The 20,708-nt window shown below is 62.3% G+C and overlaps 3 protein-coding genes and 1 long non-coding RNA gene across 10 annotated transcripts; 2 read left to right on the top strand and 2 right to left on the bottom strand.

Annotated features, from left to right (window-relative positions):
• Positions 1–675: 675 nt before the first annotated feature.
• Positions 676–5,398, bottom strand: LOC123477992 (uncharacterized). Of its 3 annotated transcripts, none has more exons than XR_006653086.2 (4): positions 5,273–5,398; positions 3,497–4,161; positions 1,466–2,893; positions 676–797 (listed from the first exon to the last, which is right to left on the bottom strand). It is a non-coding gene; the product is annotated as an uncharacterized lncRNA (long non-coding RNA). The 3 variants fall into 3 exon arrangements; XR_006653085.2 differs by having other exon boundaries at positions 790–1,585; positions 1,752–2,893; XR_006653084.2 differs by having other exon boundaries at positions 790–2,893.
• A 21-nt stretch (positions 5,399–5,419) lies between these two features.
• On the top strand, positions 5,420–14,270 carry SLC49A3 (solute carrier family 49 member 3). 5 transcript variants are annotated; one of them, XR_008426687.2, is made up of 11 exons: positions 5,420–5,640; positions 8,383–8,541; positions 8,709–8,922; positions 9,049–9,125; positions 10,121–10,258; positions 10,392–10,508; positions 11,170–11,322; positions 11,531–11,688; positions 11,889–11,998; positions 12,429–13,258; positions 13,899–14,270. XR_008426687.2 is itself a non-coding variant. In XM_053922790.2 (10 exons), the coding sequence occupies exons 1-10, from the start codon at positions 5,506–5,508 to the stop codon at positions 12,647–12,649; spliced, it is 1,452 nt and encodes a 483-aa protein (XP_053778765.1). In that variant the 5' UTR covers positions 5,420–5,505; the 3' UTR covers positions 12,650–14,270. The 5 variants fall into 5 exon arrangements, 3 of the variants coding, with proteins under 3 accessions (XP_053778765.1, XP_053778764.1, XP_053778766.1); XR_008426688.1 differs by lacking the exon at positions 13,899–14,270 and having other exon boundaries at positions 11,893–11,998; positions 12,429–12,567; XM_053922790.2 differs by having other exon boundaries at positions 5,420–5,610; positions 12,429–14,270.
• MYL5 (myosin light chain 5) lies at positions 13,093–15,714 on the bottom strand. The gene is made up of 7 exons (XM_045182637.2): positions 15,704–15,714; positions 15,124–15,231; positions 14,883–14,958; positions 14,289–14,393; positions 13,861–13,939; positions 13,475–13,523; positions 13,093–13,194 (listed from the first exon to the last, which is right to left on the bottom strand). Exons 1-7 carry the CDS (start codon positions 15,704–15,706, stop codon positions 13,093–13,095), a joined length of 522 nt encoding a protein of 173 aa, XP_045038572.1. The 5' UTR covers positions 15,707–15,714.
• Positions 15,715–18,341: 2,627 nt separating this feature from the next.
• Positions 18,342–19,851, top strand: ATP5ME (ATP synthase membrane subunit e). Its single transcript, XM_024573782.4, has 4 exons — positions 18,342–18,498; positions 18,837–18,891; positions 19,256–19,354; positions 19,775–19,851. The coding sequence occupies exons 1-4, from the start codon at positions 18,463–18,465 to the stop codon at positions 19,798–19,800; spliced, it is 216 nt and encodes a 71-aa protein (XP_024429550.1). The 5' UTR covers positions 18,342–18,462; the 3' UTR covers positions 19,801–19,851.
• The last annotated feature ends 857 nt before the right edge of the window (positions 19,852–20,708 follow it).

Below are 20,708 nucleotides of genomic sequence, written 5' to 3'. Positions count from 1 at the left end.
GGGCGTTCCACCAGCCACACTACCTTAGCCTGCGAGACCCCGCACTCTGCAGGCGGCTAGTGCGTTTCTCTGCTGCTCCTGGATCAGGATTTCCTCTGGCGGAGGCGGTGTTTTTCTCGAATTCCTGAGAACTAGCACCGAGCGCCCTCCGCGCACTAGTCCGGGGTGCTGTGGTCCTTGTGCCCGCCTTTGTGCAGGCCCCGCTCTGGAGCTGTAATCAGTGACTCTGACATCTACGCCCTGGTGAGGGTCACACTGTGCAGGGGACAATAACAGAGGGAAACAGCTGGGTGGGGAGGCAGTGGGGTGCAGTAGGGCGGATGTGAACCGAAGGGGCGCAGAGGCAGCCAGCCCTGCGAATATCTGTAAGGGAAGAATGCAACGCTCAGGGCCTGAACACTACCAGCAGTGCAGAATGAAATTAAAGAAGACTTCAATAGACGGACCGATATCCGTCTCCATGGGTTGCGGACAATATTGTTAAGATATTAATATTCCCCAATTTGATCTGCCAATTCAACATAAACCATATTAAAGCCCAGTTGGTTTCTCTGAAGAAACCGCTGATCCTAAAATTCGTGTGGAAATTCAAGGAACCCAAAATAACCAAGAAAATCTTGAAGAACAAAGTTGCAGGACTTGTATTTCCTGACTTAGAAATTACTACAAAGCCATAGTGATCAAGACAGTGTGATGCTGGTACGTGAAGAGACGTACGTCCACCCCAAAATCAGGACACAGCGCTCACAGTAGCAACACCCGTAGTAGCTCTAAGGTGGAAACAGCGCATAGGTCACCTGTTGAACGGGTAAATAAAATGTGGTATATCCATAAAGTGGTATTATTTGGAAAAAAATTAAGGAAGTACTAATACACAGTAAACATAGATGAACCTTGAAAACATTAGGCTCGGGAAAGAAAACCATGACAAAAGACCATGTACTATGATTCTGTTTGTATGCAATGACCACAGTCCCGACACCAAAGAGACCGCGAGCAGACGGGTGACTGCCGGGAGCTGGAAAGCTGGGGGAACGGGCAGTTACCCGTAACAGGCACAAGGATTCTTTTTGGGGGATGAAATGTTTTGGAATTGATCGTCGTTGCGGTTGATACATTTGTAAATCCACTGAAATCTGTTGACTTGTACACATTTATGGATGAATTGTGTGATGTGAGGATTCTACCTCAGTAAAGCCCTTATTACAAAGAAACTACAAAATTCTTAGAACTAATAAAAATGAAAGTGCTGCACATTTTTCCTCACGGGAAAAATGTAAAATCAGGTAAGTAATTCATACCATAAACACACACGCATACACATACACAATGACCTCACACCACATGGAGAACAGACATTTATCTCAAACACAGCACTGAAGGGTTACATGCCCACTCTCACCACACACACCAAAAGTGAGGTGCCCATTTCACCCACCTACAGAGCCTTCCATCTTCAACTCACCGCACGTGTGTGCAAGTGGATGCCTCACCCGGTATCCACAGACGTCGACACGCATTTCCAGTATCTACCAGAAAAGCCCGTTAACTGTCTCGTGCCGTATGCAGAATCTCATGCCACTCACTAGACAGAAAAATGAGATACTAATTTCAACCACATGGAGGACACAGTTAGACGTCCTCGCACTTCACACAAGTAAAGTAGACGCTCAGTCACACACACAATACTTACTGCCTACGTCAGGGCACTATGCCGGACGATCCATCGTCCACCAAAAATGGCTACCCACCTTGAAATATTCTTTAAGAAATAGATCCCACAGGGAAGCAGCGGTCCACGGATATCTCATGTGTCTGTGTCTGCGTGTCCCGGTCCTCAGAGCAAAGTCATTCACAGCCATGTTCAGAATGTTTGTCTGAGAGGCGTCCAGGGTGGACAGGAAAACGCCGCCTGCTGTCCCCCCCTGGGGGAGATTTGCTTATGGTCCAGAGTAAAGAGAAGCATCCTCTCTGCAGAAGGCAGGTGGGTGAGTTTCCTAATATCAAGGCTCTTCTGAAATGCATGGCACCGCAGGGGCAGGTGCCACCGACGCTGGGGACGGGCTGGAGGACTCAGATGCAGGCGTGGCTGTCCCCAGCAGGACAGACGCTCTCTACCTCTAGCCCCACATCGCGTGTCCGGGGAACACACACGTGGGGATGTGGGGACGTGGGGACGGCAGGCTCCCTCCCTGGCTTGCAACAGCGAGAAATCTCACTCCCTTCACAGTGTTGGATTTAACACACACAAGTCTCACACCAGACACACTCACAGTGAACACAGTTCATGCATTACACACCGAAGAAGTAGGCATGCACCCTTTCCCCTTCAGACAGAGGACTCAGGGTACCACTTCACCCACACGACACAGAAGAGAGAGACCCATCTCACCCCGTAGTGCCACAGCCCACCAGACCCCCACTCACAGCAGACACACATACACAAATGGGGGCCATCAGGACCCCAAAATGTCTGGTATCCCTCCTGCCCACTTGCTCGCTTGCTCTCTCACAGACACGCATCCCAGAGAGTCCTTGTCCCATACCCACATCACACTACACACACACACACACTCGCAGAAGTGAGCAAACCAGCTCTTTCCACGCTCACAGGCTGAACAGGTCTGAGCAGGAAGGATGGAGTGGGACTTGGGGACTTGATGCGCGGGGTGGGGCCAGCAATCTGGGTCCCAGGTACTTGTTGCCACAAAGTTGGGGTGTATGTGAGCCCCTGCGCTGGCCTGTCCCCAGCTATGCTGGAGGGAGGCAGAGCGGGGCGACCCCAAGGGCTTCTCTCTGGCGGGAAGAACAGACCACAGTGAGAAGAGCCGTCTTCTTGGCCGCCTGCCGCCTGAGCAAACTGCTTTCGGTGGACCAGTCACTGCCTGAGCTTCTGTAGGGAGAAGGCAGGAGTCACGTGTCATCTTTGAGGAGCCTGAGAATCCAGATTCTGAGCTGCCAACTCAGCTTCCTGCCGTGGACAGTGTCAGGGTGTGTGGGCTGTCAGCAGTGGTGACCCGGAGGCAAGTGCCACGAGCAGGCACGAGGGACAGCCTGGACACCTGGAGCGTGGGGTGCCTCCTGGGATTGGATCCAGAAGGCTGGGGCCCAGGACATGCATGGGGTGAATGGGTCACCCATAGAGAACCTGCCGGGCAGCATGTGGGGGACGCGGGGGCAAAAGGCAGAGAGTCACCTGCCACCCCCCCCTCCCCTGCCGCTATCCTCAGCCACAGCCACATGCAGACTCCGGGCACGCAGGAGAGGACACATCTGGCTCCTGTCCCCACATCACTGATACTCTCTTGACCAGAGCAGATAAAACGTGCGTGAAAACCACACAAGCAGGATGCGGCCAGCACCTCACGTATAGGGTGAGGTTCCCTCCCCGACATTGTCCTCAGGGAAGACCGAGGTGACTCTGCACCAGCCTTGGCAAAGGGCGGCTCTCAGTGGCTTCGTTTTGAACAACACTGTTTAGAGGAGACACACTCACCTGAAAAAGCCTCTGAGGGTGCTCCTTTGTTTGGGACACTGACAGGAGCCTCATCTGGTTAAGTAAAAAGGAGGTAAAGAAACTGAAACAGATTTAGCCTCGACTGCGCGTGTTGAATGGCATCGTAAACAAGCCTTTAGCAACAACTGGAAGAACCCGACGTGGGTGGTTTTTGTGGGGTGATCACTGACAGACCTCAGGGTGCGCGTGGGCCTGGGCTCAGGTGCGGCTTTCCTGGATGGTGCCCGACCTGCACTCCGAGTCTGAATAGCTTACACGCTTCTGTTGCAGACACTCGTCCAGGTTTAAATAGAACAGTCCCACTGGGAGTACAAGAAGTCATTGTTCCCAAGGGAATACACCTTCCACATGACGTGAGTTTCAAGAATTTTGGTTCCCACATTTTACAGTCTTCTTGGCGACGTGTGAGTGACCGAGGCACCTGCAGCCTCGCCAGCGTGTGACGTCACTCTTCTTAGTCTCAGACATTCGGAGAGGCGTGTGGCCATGCCTTACAGTGGTGAAAACTGGCGTTTTCCTGAAGGCCAACGATGGCAGCCGTGTGTCACCGTGTGCCATCTGTGTGTCCCCTTCGGGGGCAGGTCTCTTTACGTCTTTCGCCCATTTTCTTTTTTTTAATCCTCACCAAGGATGTGTTTTCATTGCTTTTTAGAGAGAGGAAGGCAGAGAGAGATCGATGTGAGAGGGAAACATCGGCTGGTTGCCTTGTTGCTCGCGCCCTGATGGGGGATCGAACCCACAACCTGGGTATGTGTCCTGACCGTGAATCGAACCCGTGACTCCTCCTTCTGTCTACAGGACGACGCTCCATCCAACTGAGCCACACCAGCCAGGGATGGCCATTTTCTACTAGGGCGTTTTTGTTGTTTTTACTGTTGAGTTTTGAGGCCTTTTTGCACCTTGAAGGCCCCAGTCCTTCGCTGGGTGTGTGGTGTGTGAGCGCTTTCCCCACTCTGTGCCTGCAAAGCCCTCCTGCTGGGGGTTGTATTAACCCTGTTGCCCAGTCTCACCCTGCTGCGTGCTCCCATCCATGAGCATGGTATGCCTCCGTTTTTAAGATTTTTGTTGTGTAATTTTTAGCATCGAGTGCTACCTTTATGCACAAGAATGTAATTTCCTGTGAATTAACTGTAAATGATATGTGTCTCTCGCTGTGGTCTCCACACCCGTGGCTGGTGTGCACAGAGGCCATGGATCCTCGGGCTGCCTTAGCGCTCTGCCCCCTCCCTGAGCTGCACACTCCACATAAGGGCCCCGGGGTGGGGCGAGGCCCAGCAGTGGAGCAGGACAGTCCCAGAGCAGTGACCACAGGCCAGCGGCCGTGTCCGCTTCTGTCAGCCCCAGGGACACCACAGGCTACCTTGGGAAGAGTTGCGCTGGGTCAGTAGGGAGACATGTCCTAGGTGGACCACAGGTGGGAATGAAGCTGGAGAAGAGACAGTCCCCTCTCTTCCTTCCAGGCCTCGGGTCTCTTGGACAAACAGAAATGGGACTCTCCCCTCTGCTGTTTCCTCAGCTGTGATTTGCAGATAAGAATCACCCCACCCCCGCCAGCCCAGGTCCAGCGCCACCTCCACCTCGGTTCCTGCTTCCCTCATCCCACACTCTTTGAAACCCCAGCCGCCTCTTCCAGGCTGGCCTCTGGGACCTGTTCGGAATTGGGGTCGAGGGACACCGATGGAGATCTTTCCCACCCCTTCGGGAAATGCGGCCTTCCTGCCGAGCAGAGTCTCGCCCTCTCCCGCACCCACTTACGTGGGCCTGTCCACAGCGGGGACCACACCGCGGCCGTGACCGGGACTGTCCCTCCCACCGTGGCCGACCGGGCAGGTCTGGCTTCACCACGGGTCCCTTTCCTGCTTGGCGGAGCTGTGACTCCAGGCCCTTGGGCGGGGACTGATCCTGAGCCCCCGCCCCGCGCGCCGGGCCCCACCTCCGCGGGCGGCCCTGCCCACGCACCACCCGTGAAGCCCGAGGTCCCGCGCGCGATGGCAGGGCCGGCGGGGGGAGCGCAGTGGCCCGCCGAGTCCTTGGCCCTGGGCGAGCTGCGGGCCTACCGCGCCTATGCGCGCCGCTGGGTCTTCCTGCTGGTGGTCAGTCTGCTCAGCTACTCCAACGCCATGGTACAGGCCGGGGCGGGGCGGGGGGCGAGGGGGGGCGGGGGGGGGGGTGTCCTGCTGCGGGGCTGGGGCCGCAGCGGCGGCCACGCAACTTGGAGCCCCTTTCCGGCGCCTGCGGTGCCTGGGGGCGCCCTGGGTGCGCGTTGGCTCTGGGCTCGATCTCGCGGAGACCGGAAGGGACAGTGGGACGGCAGGGGCAGAGGATTCCTGCCACCACGCAGGGGCTGGGGCGCCGGGACAGGATCCCCTTCTGACTGTGGCTGGAGAGAAGGGCTGGTGTCCCCGCAGGGTGGTGGGGGGAGCCTAGGGGCTGTGCTCTAAGGTGATATCCAAAGTGTCCCCCTCCTGCGACAGGTTGGGGTAGGAGTCCCTGTGGACAGATGAGAGGCTCCCTCCAGACGTGCCCACCTCCTCTGAGAAACCCCGCACGTGGGACAGGCCTTCCCAATGCGGCTCCAGGCCCCCCTTCCGGACCGGGGCAGGAACCCTCCTTGGCTACCTGTGCCCTCCTGGGATTCTGATTCGCTTCTGAGGCCCCTTAAAAGGCCTTCCTTACCAGCCACCCTCCTCCCCAGCTCCCCAGCTGCGGTCCTGGGTGACTCCAACACCTGTTCTAGAACTGTCCCCACTGCTGGCAGGACTCAGCCTGGAGCCCAGGGGCCAGAACATCCAGGCAGGCTCAGTGGGTGACCCTTTCTCCACCTACACACCCCAGCTGGGCCGCCCGCAGGTCCCCTGAACAGGCGCCTACATGCACTTCAGCAGAGTGGGGTGTGGGGGAGAAAGAATCTCTCTTCTCCCCTTCCAGATTCCCCCCTCTGGTCTGATCCTCAGCTCGACAGGAGACAGATGAACAAGATAGAGTAACCACATGCAATTACACAGGCACCTGTGGGAGGGGCCCACGCGCAGGGAGCCTCCAGGCAGAAGGAAGGAGGCGCAGAGGGCCTTCTGAGCTGAGGGTGGCGAGGGGAGGCGCGGGGGTGGCAGAGGGCAGGAAGGTCGTCCTGGCAGGACAGTCGGGGAGCAGAGGCCCAGGGACGAGATGTTGCCCGGCTCTGTAGAGAGGATGGAAAGTCGTTTCTGGCAGCAGCTAATCCCGGGCAAGGCCCCTAACCTCTGTTCTTTGAGGGAGGGATAAGAGTTTCCCGGGAGCCTGCAGGGACTCAGTTGCCCTCAGCTCAAAATAATTCACATGCCAAAGCGGCCACGGCCGTCTTGGGGAACCTGTTCTGAAGGACTTCAGGGGCTTGGAGCTGCCCTGCCCGCCCTGACCCCCACGTGGCTGCCTGCTCGCAGGTCAGGCTGCAGAGGCACTGCCCACGGGGCTGACCTGGGCCGCATGGCATCCCACCTCCCATTGTGCCGGGAGGTCTGGGGGTGATTCCCCAGCCTCCTACAGAACCACAGGGACTGGTCAGGTAGCATTTGGCTGCCACGCAATCATGTGCCGACAAGCTAGTCGGCAGCAGGGCCCGCCTCTGCTCTGCCTGCCACGAGCTCTGGGGAGGAACTCAGAGAGGGTGAGGCCAGCAAGGGACCTGAGGCCAGCAAGTGGCGGGAGGCCAGTGAGGGACGGGCTCCGCTCCGCAGGGCAGGTCTGGAAGAGATACTCCATGCTCTCTCAGCTGCATTGGGCTGGGCAGAAGGCTTCCAGGCCTTCCTGGGAGCCCTTTCTGTCCCCTGGCAGATCTGTCCCCTGCTCTGTCCTTTAAAGAAGGAAGGAAAGGCAGCTGTTGCCAAAGCTGGCTGTCACATGAGGGTCTGTGGTCAGAGCTCTCAGCCAGGAAGCCTGGGTCTGCCACCCATGCCGTGGAGGGCGTGGCCTGGGCCAAGTCCCTGGGCCTTCTCCGATGTGGAGGACCGGGAACTTGGATTTGTGACACTCAGGGTCTGATCCACAGCTGGCCCACCTCCCTCCTCCCCTCTGCAGCCCTCCCTCTTGTCCCACCCACCCTCCAGGGACCTGATGGTGTCTCGCTTCCTCCAGGAAGCACTCCAGGCTGACCCAGCCATGCCCACTGCTCCCTTCAGGCCTACCGAGCAGAGGGCCCTGCATGCCAAGGCTCCTACAGCTGGGGAACGTCTCTGGCTTTGGGCAGCTCTCACCTCCGAACACTCATCTCCTGTGGCGGGTGGGGGGTGGGCAGGGCCCCCCCACAGTCCAGGGGGTTGCACCTGGGACCAAGTTTGCAGACAGGCTGGAGGTGTCTTTTGGGCTGTCTCTGTCTCCCCTCCCCGCGGCCCTCCCTCAGTCTCTTCCACTCTGCCAGTCCATGGCTCTTGGTCCTCCCGCCTCCTGCCCTTGTCCACCTGGGCATCCACTAAAGCATTGAGTGTCGCCCTGTCCGCATGTCTGCCTGGCCAGGGCCGCTGGCTCCCCCATCCCGACACCTGCCAGATGTGGGCTCCAGCCACACCCAGCACCCACCTGCCACACAGTGCACCGCACACAAGGTCCAACCCCACGGACAGCCCTCGGGCCTCTTCCTCGGTGGGTCAGCCCCAGCAGGGCTGATGGTCCTGCAGGCTCTGGCCAGGCTGTTGGCCCTCTTCTGCCCCCAGGACCAGGCCCTCAAGGACAGCTCTGTCCACACTCCAGGCCTGCGGTCAGGAGAAGACCCTGGCCACCGTGGAACGGCAGGACACTTCCTTTTCTCAGGCTGGCTAGCCAAGCCCAGGACAGCAGGCGGCTTCGGTGCCTGTGGCACTGGCCCTGGGCTGACACCAGTGTGTGTCCCACAGCTGTGGCTCAGCTTTGCGCCCGTGGCTGACACCATCGCCCAGTACTTCAGCCTGTCCACCAACCAGGTCAACTGGCTCTCACTGGTCTACTTTGTGGTGTCCATCCCATTTGGCCTGGTGGCTATTTGGGTGCTGGACTCAGTCGGGCTCCGCTGGGCGGTGAGTCAGACACCACGCCAGGGCCGGGTCTGGGGTGGGGTGGGGCCCCCGGGTGTGGGCTGGAGGGCCATCACCCCCTCCCCAGGCCAGGGTCCCTGGGCAGAGCCATCCGGGAGAGCTGGAAGGGCATGAGCTGGCCCGCCGAGCTCCTGACCTTGTCCCCTCAGACCATCCTGTGCGCGTGGCTGAACTTCGTCGGGAGTGTGCTCCGTGCCCTGCCCTGCATGCCTCTCAGGGTCCAGGACCCGTTTGCCTTCCTCATGGGTGGCCAGAGCCTCTGTGCCCTGGCCCAGACCCTGGTCATCTTCTCTCCGGCCAAGCTGGCCGCTTTGTGGTTCCCTGAGCACCAGCGAGCCACGGCCAACATGATCGGCACCATGGGTGAGTTGAGGGCGAGGCTCCCGTCCCCTCTGGCCCGTGCACTCCTCACCCCTCTGCACCCCCAGCTCCTGCAGGGCCGGGTGCGCCTCTGTGGCCAATCTGTGCATGCTCTGTCTGTCCATGCAGCCAACCCCCTGGGTGTCCTGGTGGCCAACGTGCTATCTCCTGCCCTGGCGAAGGAGGAGGGCGGCATCCCCACAATGGTGAGGGAGCTCATGGGGCACAGCCCCCATGCACGTGCAAGTTTGCATGTGATGTGGGCAAGCCTGTGTCTTCACGTTGTGTGTGCACATGCACGCACACGTTTGTGTTGCATGTGTGCATCCCTGTGCTGTATGCATGTGCAAAGTGTGTGGTGTGTGTGCATGCCTGATGGGTTCTAGTGCGCACGAGCGAGTCCACACCTGTGTGTGAGTGTGCACCTGCCCCTCCCTGTGGCCACAAGGGGCAGTGCCCTAGGTGCACGCAGGACTTCTCTGAGTGTGCAAGAGCCGGCACCTTCTCAGTGCCAGGCGGTTTCCTTGTGGGGGGAGGCCTCAGCGAGGTGGGAGGTGAGTGGCTGGAGGGTGGGAGAGTGGCGTGCGTGGGAGGGTGTGGGGGGGGGAAGACGAGGGACAGGCAGAGAAAGGCCTGGAGGTGGATGCAGGTTGGGGGTGGGGCGGAGCCGGGGAGGGTGGGAGGAAGGGTCAGTCCAGGCTGGTGTTGGCAGGAGACAGCTCTGCGGGTGTCTCAGCGGGAGGGTGGCTCGGTCGTGTCTGGAACAGCCCTGGACGTGAGGGTGTGGCTGGGCATCCCGAGGAGTCGGGGAGGTGGGGCAGGCTCAGGCTGCGGGTTCCGGGGTGGTGAGGGATGAGGGGCTTCCAGCTGTGCCATGGTGCCATGGGGACATTCGCAGAGGCAGGAAGAGGGGTCCGGAGGGCCGTTGGGTGGGTGATTGGAGCTGCGGGAGAGGGCAGGGCTGTCGCCATGGAGCTGTCCTTGGGCTGCACTTTGAAAGCTGGGGTTCCAGTGCAGCAGAGCTGAGCAGGTCCACCTGGGCTCACTGACACCCTCCTGGGAACAGTGGACGGGATGTCCTGGAGCCTGGAGCGACCAGCCCATGGAGCTGGTGCTGGCACATGCGTCCTTGGGGCCTGCGTGTGCACACACATGCGGGCCTGCACGCACACACACGCCTGCACCCACACCCTCTCCCCAGCTGGGCATCTACATTATTCCTGCCGGCCTCGCCTGCCTGCTGGCCACCGCGTGCCTCTGGGAGAGTGTGCCCCCCACCCCGCCCTCCGCGGGAGCGGCCCAGTCCACCTCGGAGAAGTTCCTGGACGGGCTGAAGCTGGTTGGTTTTGTGGGGTCTGGGGCTGGGGAGGCTCTGGGGGCTGGGAGGAGGCGGAGAGGAAGGGGGTGGGTGGGGCTCTCTCCGTCTGTCCCGCTGGGTGGGGCTGCTGGGCTGAGCTGCCCTTCCACTCCAGCTCTTGAGGAACAAGGCCTACATCATCCTGGCCGTGTGCTTCGGGGGCGGCGTCGGCATCTTCTCCAGCTTCTCCGTCCTCCTGCAGCAGGTCCTCTGTGTGAAAGGCTACTCCAACGTGAGTGCCCGCCTGGCTTTGGAAGCTGCCACCTGCAGGCCGGTTGCCTTTGCGCCTCCCGCCTGTGGCTGTGGCATGGCCCATGATCTCCCCGAGCCCCGGGTTTCCACACCTGGCCATGGTGACCTCCTGTTATGCGCACTGTTGAGCTGCCATGTGTGAAGAGTATCAGGTGCCAGACGCGGCCTGTGGACGGTGGGCTGGGTCCGTGCGGAGGGTGGCCCTGCTCGGGCAATAGGACTTTCTCTGGCCGCGCAGGATGGCCAGAGCTGTAGGCTCTGGGGCAGGGTCCCCCTCTGACGCTGGACAGTCTGAGGGAAGGACCTTCGCCTGCTCACGGTGGCCCCGGTTGTGCCCTGCGCTGTCTGGCATTAGCCCCGCGAGTTCCCAGCTCCTCAGGGGCACAAGGACGGAGGGGTGTGTGCAGTGACCAGGCCCTTCCCTTAGCAGTGGTTAAGTCCCAGGCAGGGGAGGTACCGGGAAGAGGCCCCTCCCGAGGGTGTAGGCCCCCTGCACCCCCACCTGCCCTGCGGTCCTGCCCGGGCCTCAGCACGCTCAGTGGCCCTGCACCGTGGGCCCTGAGGCCTCCCTGAGGCCCCTGGGGATGGCGTGTGCCTAAGGATGGACGATGACAGCTGCCCGGCCTCCTCGCCACCTCCAGGAGTTCGCAGGCCTCTGTGGGGCTCTCTTCATCGTGTTTGGGATCCTGGGGGCGCTGGGCCTTGGCCTGTACGTGGACCGGACCAGGCATTTCATGGAAGCCGTCAAGGTTGGCTTCTGCCTGACCTCTTTGGTCTGCGTGGCCTTTGCCCTGGTGAGTGTCCCCTGCTGCTGAGACCAGTCTGCGGGGGGGCAGCTGGCAGCCTGGCCAGAACAGACGTGCCCGTGGGGGTGGGGGGCCCTGGGTACGACGCTGCTCACCCTGCTCAGCCAGCCGGTGCCGGTGCCGGCGCAGGGCCTGGAGGCCTGAATCTAGGGCGGGGGCGCATCTGACTGCCGGCTCCGGTGCACCTTGCGCTCAGGTGTCCCAGCTGCGGGGACAGACCATCGCGCTGGCCACCATCTGCTCGCTGCTTGGGTTCTTCGGCTTCTCCGTGGCGCCTGTCGCCATGGAGCTGGCGGTGGAGTGCTCCTTCCCCGTGGGCGAGGGCGCCGCTGCTGGCCTGGTCTTTGTGCTGGGGTGAGTGTGCAACCCCTGTTGCTTCCCTGGGGACCCTGTTAACCCTGCCCTCGCATGTCCCAGGCCACACAGCAGGGACCCGCCGGCTCCTGCAAGGCTGGCGTGTGCTGACCGCCTGCTGCGGGCCCACGTTGCCCTGAGCATCTGGCACTGGGGTGGCAGCAGTGTCTGGCTGTGCTGAGGGCCTCGTGGCTGCCCAGGCAGGTGGAGGGCATGCTCATCATGCTGCTGCTGACCGCCCTGACCGTGCGCCGCGTGAAGCCAGGCTTCTCCGCCTGCCGCGGGGACCAGGACTCCCTGGATTGGGAGGGTGAGTGTCCCAGCCCATGGGCGCCCGGAGAGCACCCGGTGAGGAGGGCCGGGCTTGGGACCCACCCACTCCAGCCTTGGGAACCTCCCTCACCTGCCCCAGTGCTGTCCTTTGTGGGCGGGTGCTGGGCACCCATGAGGCGAGATCAGGGGCCAGAACAGACAGAACCCCTTGGGTCAGCCTGGTGGGAGCAGCCCTGAGACCCTCACAAAGCCCAGCCTCTAAACCCTGCATGAGTCGTTTTTAAAATGAGATGGGGAAAAGATAAAGAGGTTGGACAGACAGGGGGAGGGAGATGGACAGCCGGAGAGACAGGCACGGGTGTGGCCACCCGAGGGGGCTCTGTCCCAGCGGTCACCCTGTGCTCCCAGTGAGTGGGGTCGGCCGGGACTGTGGGTGAGCCCCGGCAGAACTGTCTGTGTCCCCGCAGTGTCCATGCTGCTGATGGCCGGCCTGTGCACCCTCTTCAGCTGCTGCTTGGTGCTCTTCTTCCACACCCCATACCGGCGCCTGCAGGCTGAGGCTGGCGCCAGCCCCTACAACAGGGACCACGCAGCCCAACGGCAGACCCTCCCTGAGGCCCCGCCCCAGCACCCTGGGGGCCCCGACAGCTCCGAAGCTGCAGGAGGCCCTGCGGCAGCTCATTCCTAGAGCTGAGAAGCTAGCCTGGGGGGTGTGGAGGGCGCTGGGGTTCTGGTCACCTGGGCTGTGACAGCCACCGCTGAGCCTGGAAATGGCGGGATGGCTAGCACAGGGGTGTGTGGGGACGTGGTTGCCGGGGAGCTGGTCCAGCTGGGGTTCCTGAGGGCCCCAGATGTCTGGAGTGCACAGGTGTGGGGGAGCCTTCCTTGAAGAAGCCCCTCCCAGAGCCTCTCTCAACCTCAGTCACTGAGTGAGCCGACCCTCAGCCTGGGTGCTGACAGGCAGGGCCAGGGGAGTGGCAGAGGCAGGGCCCATGGGTGCATGTGCCCCCCAGGCCCTCCTGCCCCAGGTGGACATGTCCCCATCCCTACGGACACTTGCAAGCAGGTTTGTGGGTTCAGGTTTATTGAACTGGTCATAGCCCGGGTTGGGGTGGGGACACCCCTCACTCCTCACTCCTCCTTCTCCTCCCCGTGGGTGAGCACATAGCTCAGTGCCTTGTAGTCCAGGTTGCCTGCAGCGTCGATGGTCGCAAACTGGAACATCTGGTCGACCTGCACGCGGGGTGTTGGAGGTCAGGTCCAGGCAGGAGGGGATCAGCAAAAGTGCAGCCCGAGGGTGAGTGACAGGGCCTGAACTCTAGCTGGCTCTGGCCTTGTTGCCACACTTGGGGAGGAGCGGTCACTGCAGAGCGAGGGGCAGGCTGGGGCTCGGCCACGGGGTGTCCCCTCCCATAGCAGTGCTGCAGCGTCTCTCGGCTGCGGCACACCCCCAGCCGACCCCTGGAGTCCTGGGGGCCATGGGAGAGGGCGCAGGTGGGGCGAGGGGCCGCACCTCCTCTGCAGTCATCTTGTCTGCCTGGGACATGAGCAGCCGTTTGACGCTGAGGACGAGGAGAGAGGCCCCAAGTTAGCTGCTCCGAAGGAGGGGTCAGCACAGGACAGCTGGACAGTGACGGCGGGGGGGGGCTGCGACCTGGGCAGTTCACAGCACGCTCCTCCATGGGGGTGGGGGTGCCTGAAGGCGGCTCACAGAGCATGGGCACCCGGAGCCTCCCCCCCGCCACACACACACACAGGCACACCGCCCCCCAGGGCTTGGCCCAGGGAGCCCTGGACCTAGCTCCGGCAGGACGGGTTTACCCTCTGTTATTTTGAGGGGCTCGGGGGAAGCTGGGTGGGGCGTGGGCTTGGGGCTCTGGGAGCCTGGGCCACACTCACTAGTCCTTGTTGATGCTGCCTTTGCCTTCGGGGTCCAGCATTTTGAAGGCGTTCAGGATGGTCTCCTCGGCATCCGTACCTACCCACAGAGACTCCAGGCCTGCTCCTGCCACCCTGTGCCGTCAGCCCAGAGGGCCCTCCTGCCCCCAAGTACCTGGCACCCAGCAGCCCCTGCCCTGGGCGCCTGTGCTCAGGGTCCCACCCAGGCCCAGGGCTGGGTGCATGCCCAGGGAGTGGGGGCAGAGGCAGACGGGAGGCAGGGCTGCGGCTGAGTGGGGAAGGGCACGCGAGGTGTAGGGGTCACACGTGTGGGTCCCTGAAAGCCGGGCCCCAGGGCTTTTCAGGAGATCTGAAAATCCTGATTTGTGTACGGAGCATCTGCATTTCTAAATAAATGCACACTGCCTGGCCGAGGCCTGAGGGCTCACCGCTCAGCTTCTCGCCGAACATGTTCAGGAACATGGTGAAGTTGATGGGCCCTGTGGCCTCCTTCAGCATGGCATCCAGCTCGTCGTCCTTCACGTTGGTTTTGCCTGTCGCAGATGTGGGGTCACTGGGCAGGGCCTCCCCCCTCCGTCATTCTCCAGGGGGCCCCAGAATAAAGTGGGGAGACTGGGGCAGGAGGCCAGCCAATGGGGAGACGCCTGGCCCAGGTGTGGTGGGTATGGGTTGTGCATGTTAGCAGAACCCCAAACCCTGAGCCCCAGGCAGGCGGACTGCCAGGAGTGGGGACAGGAGACCACATGGAGCCGGGAGGGTCTGTGTCCTATTTACCTGGACATCAGGGGGGCCCAGAGGGAAGGCGGGTCTGTGCAAATCCCCCAGGTGGAGGCCAGCCTGTCCCCCTGGCCATGAGGGCAGGACCTCCTCAGGCTGAGAAAAGCATGTTACAGGTGGGGAGCAGAGGCTGCCCCCCTCCCTGTGTGCCCAACAACACCCCTGCCAGCCCAGCTGTCACAGCCTATGGGCTGTCAGGCCAGAGTCAAGGCAGGGGCTGTGACAGAGCCCCGTCGGGCACCTACCCAGGGAGGCGTAGGTGTCTTTCAGGTCCTCCTTGTCAATGAAGCCGTCTCGGTTCTGATCCATCAGTGTAAAGGCCTGGAACAGGCCGCCCGAGTGAGCAGAGGCACCCACTTGCTTGTTTTGGCCGTGGAGCAAGGCCCACTTGGGGTCTCTCGGTTGCCTGCTTTAGGGTTCCCAGGGCCCGCCCCCGGGGCAGGGACTTCTGGGTTGAGGGCCTGCTGGGCAGGAGCAGAGCCTCACCTCCTTGAACTCCTGGATCTGGGTCTGCTCGAAGTTGGAGAAGACGTTGGAGGACGCCCTCTGGGCCCGGAGGGCGCCCCCCTCCTTCTTCTTGGTCTTCCTGCTGGCCTGTGATGAGAGTGCTGGGGCTCAGGGTCCCCCAGCCCAGGTTTGGGGGGACTTGATGCAGAGGATGGGTGGGCCATGGCACTTGGGTCCTGGGTCCCCAGGCTAGGCCAGCTGCAGATGCTCGGTGAGAAGGCCCTGACCACACAGCACCCAGGGGTCACCTTGAACTCTGGCCTGCCAGGTCTGCAGTCCAAGACCCAGGAGCCGGCTGGGTGTCCGAGGAGCAAACGGACTGTGCAAGTGGCCAGTGGGTGGGTGGGCTTGTTCTGGGTATCCCGCTAAGGTGAAGGCCAGGCCTCTCCCTCTTCTAGCCCCAGAATGTCTCTGGGGCAGCCAAGGGGCATTGATGTCCCCCTCCCCCCAGTGCACACACACCTGCACACACGTGCACAAACTCACCTCATGGGCACACGCACTTGCACCCACAGTCACTCACATGCCCCGCCCAGCTGCCTGCCTGGTGCCCACTCACCATGCTGGTCTGCCCGTTGGGGTGATCTGTACCCTCCCCACCCAGGTCGGCTCTCTTAAGCTCCTGCCCAGTCCCCCAGGATGGCTTGCATGCTGGCTGTCACTCCCTACAAGGACAGGCTCAGGGCCCCCCAGGGGACCAGATAGCTGCAGAGTGAGCTGTGACAGTCAGCAGTGACTCAGGTGCCCCATGCTGCCCCGCCCAGCAGGGCCCCCAACTTCCCAGGCACTTCCCAACAGCTCCCACTCAGGGCCCCTGTTGTCCTGGATTCTGCACATCTCCCTAGCCATGTGCAGGTGAGCTGAGGGCCTGGGAGCTGCAGGAGCCAGAAAAAGAAGGCACTTTTCTCAGATTTGCACAAGGTCCCTGTAGGTGGGGACCTAGTGGCCAGTCACCAAGTGCCCCCAAGTATATTGTGTGCCCTCACTTCCCTGCCTGGATGGCAGAGAGGTCCCAGGCCCCCCACCCTGGTGCTGGGGCCACCCCTCTGAAGGCACACTGGAGGGGACAGAGGGCCAGATGGGCCAGCCAAAGCTAGCACTCAGCCTGGCCTTCCCACTCTGCCACGTCCCTGTGGGTGTCCGTCACCGCAAAGTCAGAGGCCAGGTATGCTGGCCCTGGTAGGGCTGGGCCGCAGCTTCGGCCCTCAGTGGGCAGGGGTGAGGGTGCTGTGCAGTCCCCGCAGCTGCAGTTGCGGGGGCTGTCTCCGTGGGCACATCTCTGAAGCTCTGCCTCTGTGGGGGCTGTGGCGGGGGCCCTGCCCCCAGGGGCACACTCAGTGAATGTGGGACAAGAGGGCCCCTGAGGGACCTGGGGAAGTGTGCTCCACCTGCAGGGACTGGGGCAGGGGACAGGGCTCTACCTAGAGGACTCCCAGAGGGAGAACATGTGCCTGAGGTGAGGACCTGGGCCTGGCCTGCACCTTGGACAGGGCTTTCCTTGTCCCCAGCTGGGTGGGGTCTGGCTGGGCCTGGAAGGACCCCGGCAGGAGTGGGGAGTGCCATCTGCAGAGGGGAAGGCGCGTGGAATCTGTGCTCACAGGCCCCTGAAGGGGAGGCCGGAGGGCTGGCAGAGGCCCCAGCGAGGGTTCCTGGGGCCGGCCGGGGTCTGAGCACTAAAGATAGCCTCGGAGCCCAGCTCCCGGGAGGGTATCGGGCTTCCACATGGACAGCTGGCCCTGACAGGTGCAGGGTGTCCGCAGGCGGTCCCAGTGTCCTGAGCCAGGTGGGGAACCCCCCCCAGCAGACCCCAGGAAGGGCCCTGGGCCAAGGGCCTCCCGGCTTCAGGGGCCTTCCTGGGTGATGCTGTGTGTGTGCCTGTGCATGTCCCCAGGGGTCACCACCTTCCACCTGGTGGAAGCTAATGGTGTGTGGTCCCCCACCAGCACTCTGGCCCCACCTTCCACCCCAGAGACACTTATTTTTGATTCTGGAAGCAGGAGTTGCTGAGGAGCCTGGTTTATTTTAAAATTCAGGGAAGGACAAAGACACTTGTCACCTGAGGTCATCTGCCCAACTCCTCCAGGAGGAGGTTTGGTGAAGAGTAAGAAGTGGGCGCCCCCTCAGCAGAGCGGGGACCCCAGTGTGTCCCAAGCCCTAGTTCTCAGGGAGCTTCTCCCAAAGCAGCTCCCGGCTCGGGGGTGGGGTGGGGGGGTGGACAGTGTACCGGCCACGCCCGGAGCCCCGTGCCATGGGCACCACGCGCCAGCGCGGCGGAGAAGTGAGGAGGCTACCCGGCCACCACTGCCCCATCTCTGGGTGGCCCCTCTGCACACCAGGCCTGACCTGGCCAGGCTTCAGCAGCGCTAACCAGAGTTGAGGGAGGCAGGGGGATGCTCCCAGGGGCCCGCAGAGGGCCGAGATGGAGGGTTTACTCCGGGCCCTGCGGTGTGACCATGCGCCCCTCCTTTCCGTACATGAGGTCTGGGGGTCCGTGGCCCCTAAGGCCCAGCCCGAGGTGGACCTAGGAGCTTGGACTGCAGGGTACTGAGGGCAGGAGCCAGCGAGACCCCCGGAGCCGGCTCTACTGGGGGGGCGGGTCGGGGGCGGTCTTCCCGGGAAGCTCCTGGGATAAGGGCGCTCCAGCTCTGCTGGGGGACTGGACAGCGTGCGGCCACCCGCCTGCACCGTCCGAGGGGTATGGCGGCCAGGGGCCTGCCCAGGGGAGCTGGACACCGGGCCCCCTCCCCGGGCCATCCTCGGGGCTGACAGGGGCGGACACTCGAGTCGTGCGGCTCGGATCCTTCCCGACGGCCCGGCGGTGAATGGACCGCCCCCGGGAGCGGGGCAGAGAGCCCGCTGCACCCCTAGTAAGCGCGACTTAAACTTCTCAAACGTTGGGCCTGCGGTGCGGGCCCCGCCTTGTGCTCCACCGGGCCCGGCGACCGCAGGGGCTGCGGGGGGCGCTCGCCCGCCGGGAACGCGCATGCGCCGCCGTCCCTCCCGCCTCACCCGCTTCGCAAACGCGCCGCGGGTCGCGAGCCGCGCGCCCTGCACCTCGTGCACGCCCCGTGACGTCACACGCAACCCACGCGGGCGCGCGCCGTTCCCCCTCTGGCCGCCGGGAGCGCCGTGACGCGCTCACTCGTCACTGACGGCGCATGCGCTCTCCCCGGTACCCTTTTCTGTGTCTATGTGTGTGTGTGTGTGTGTGTGTGTGTGTGTGTGCGCGCGCGCGCGCGCAACTCTAAGGCTTTCCGAAGCCTCGTGACGTCCTCGTCCGCTCCGGATTGTGCTTCCGGTGCAAAGGTCACGGACAACATGGTGCCGCCGGTGCAGGTTTCTCCGCTCATCAAGGTGAACTAGGGTTCGTGGCCATCTCCCGGTCCTCGGCTCAGGGGGCGCCCCCGCGCGTCCGACCTTACGGAGCCCGGGACTCCCGACCCCGATCCCCGCGGGTGCGACCCCATTGCTCACCCCTGCCGCGCGCCCCGGATTCCTTCCTCGGTCCACCGCGCTCGCCGCGCTCCCGATTCCGCGCCCGCGACCCCGCGAGTACGGCCCCATTCCTCCCGGCCCCGCGTCCTGGATTCCCGACGCCGCAGCGCGATCCCCCTTCTCCGTCCACCGCGCTCCGCGGGCGGCTTCGGGGCCCCGGTTCCGCCGCGCCGTCTCTGACCACCCTCTCCCCTCAGCTCTGCCGCTACTCTGCCCTGTTCCTCGGCGTGACCTACGGAGCCAAGCGCTACAGTGAGTGATCGCGGACTTCGCTCGTGCCCCGCAGTGCCGTCCGGTGAACCGGGGAGTGTACGCTCGGAGGGCGGGTGCAGGCCTAGCCGGAAGCAGCCCCGGTCGGCCCCGCCCGGCAACTGGGACTCGGGGGCTGCTAACATCTGGTGCACTCGGGGCGGGGTCGGTGGAGCGCTGGGTGGCGGGACCCTTCGGGACCCTGCCTTGCTCCCCGGTGAGGGGGGCCTGGCAGGCCTTGACCTCCGGCGAGGTTAGGGAGAATTAAAGGTTCACGCTGGACCTGAAGGTAACGTTGCGTGTGGACCGAGTTGCTTTCACACAGCATTTCAGTGGAAGCGCCTCCCTTCCCGCTTTCCCTCACCAGGTTACCTGAAACCTCGGGCGGAGGAGGAAAGGCGAATCGCGGCCGAGGAGAAAAAGAAGCAGGATGAACTCAAACGGATCGAGAGAGAATTGGCGGAAGGTACTGGTGTTCTGAACCTTACAGATTTGCCCTCCACTCGGATCTTCAGGAACAAACGTTTGCTGCAAGTGACCCACAGCGGTGGGGCGGGGCCGGGCCACCTTTTACCCAGCACTGGCCCAGCGGGTGGTCCTGGGGGGACATGGGGGCACCTTGCCTTTGGCCAGGCCCAGGCCTCTAGGCCCTGGAGGTTAACTGCCTGGGGAATGTGAACTGTCCTGGCCGCCCTCAGGCTGCGGGACCCGCACCCGCACACTCATCCCTCTGCTGTTCGTGGGAAAGGACCACCCAGGACAGTTTAAGCAGAGCATCGTCGGGCTCCATGGAACTAGACGTGGAATGTTTAACCCAAACAGCTGAAGTGCTCCTTTTGAGTTGCCTGACCAGGCAGTGACGTGTGTTTTCCTTCCAACCTTTCAGCCCGCGATGACAGCATACTGAAGTGAGCCTGCCTTTGTCCGAGACACGTGCATGAATAAAGCTTCCTGTGTCGTGTGCTGCTCTGGTTCTCCTTTCTGTCCCCAGTGTGTGGGGGTGGGGACGGCCAGATTTCAGAAGAATTGTCACCCACCACAGGCACAAGATGTGGGGAAGGGGAGGGAAGCACAGCAACTCCACCCCATTCTCTGGGGCATCCAGGTAGGAGCCCCAAAGGGGTCATTTGTAGCAGACACAGCTGTGTGTTGTGGTGCTACTTGACCTTCACCCCTCTGAGCCCTGGCCAGACAATGGACGTGCAGGGCAGGGGGCCCACAGTGCAAAAGTGGGGGGTAGGGCTGATGCCTCACAGTGGAGATGTGGCTCTCCAGCCTGCCTCGGGGATCCTCCCCTTGGCCCCAGGGGGGGGTGTGGCCTGAGGACCAGGACAGGGTGCTGCGCAAGCTGTTCAGGGGGCTCGGCCCCAGAACCTGAGGGCTCAGCCAGACCCATTATAAAAGGAGCTCACGTGCAAGTGGAAGGGAACCTGGGGAGCCGCGTGCACACACTTCAAAGCCCTGGTTTGAGTGAGCCCACCTGAGGCGAGCAGTCAGCTGGTGCCGAGTTCCTCGGGGAACCTGGGCCCCAGTCACAGGACCAAGTCACCAGGTGTCACCGCTGAGATGGAAACGGAAATACTCCTTCCTGTGAGGCCTGGCGCAGTGGGGCATGTCCACCCTACCCCACCCCCAGTCCCTGCTGGGAGCATGGGGAAGGGCCTGGTAACAGCTGACCTAAACCCACGCTGCAAGGACTTTCCCATGGGGTGAACTGTCATCCAGTGTCAGAGACAGGCGCACACACTTAGAGGTGAAAGTCCTTAATTTCTGCAAGATAACTGGTACCCATCTCAGTGTGGGGTGACTATGCCATTCTT

Source organism: Desmodus rotundus, chromosome 4 (assembly GCF_022682495.2).
Source record: "Desmodus rotundus isolate HL8 chromosome 4, HLdesRot8A.1, whole genome shotgun sequence".
NCBI lineage: Eukaryota > Metazoa > Chordata > Mammalia > Chiroptera > Phyllostomidae > Desmodus > Desmodus rotundus.
Note: the sequence above shows the minus strand (reverse complement) of the source record. Positions and strands in the feature narration are given on the sequence as shown.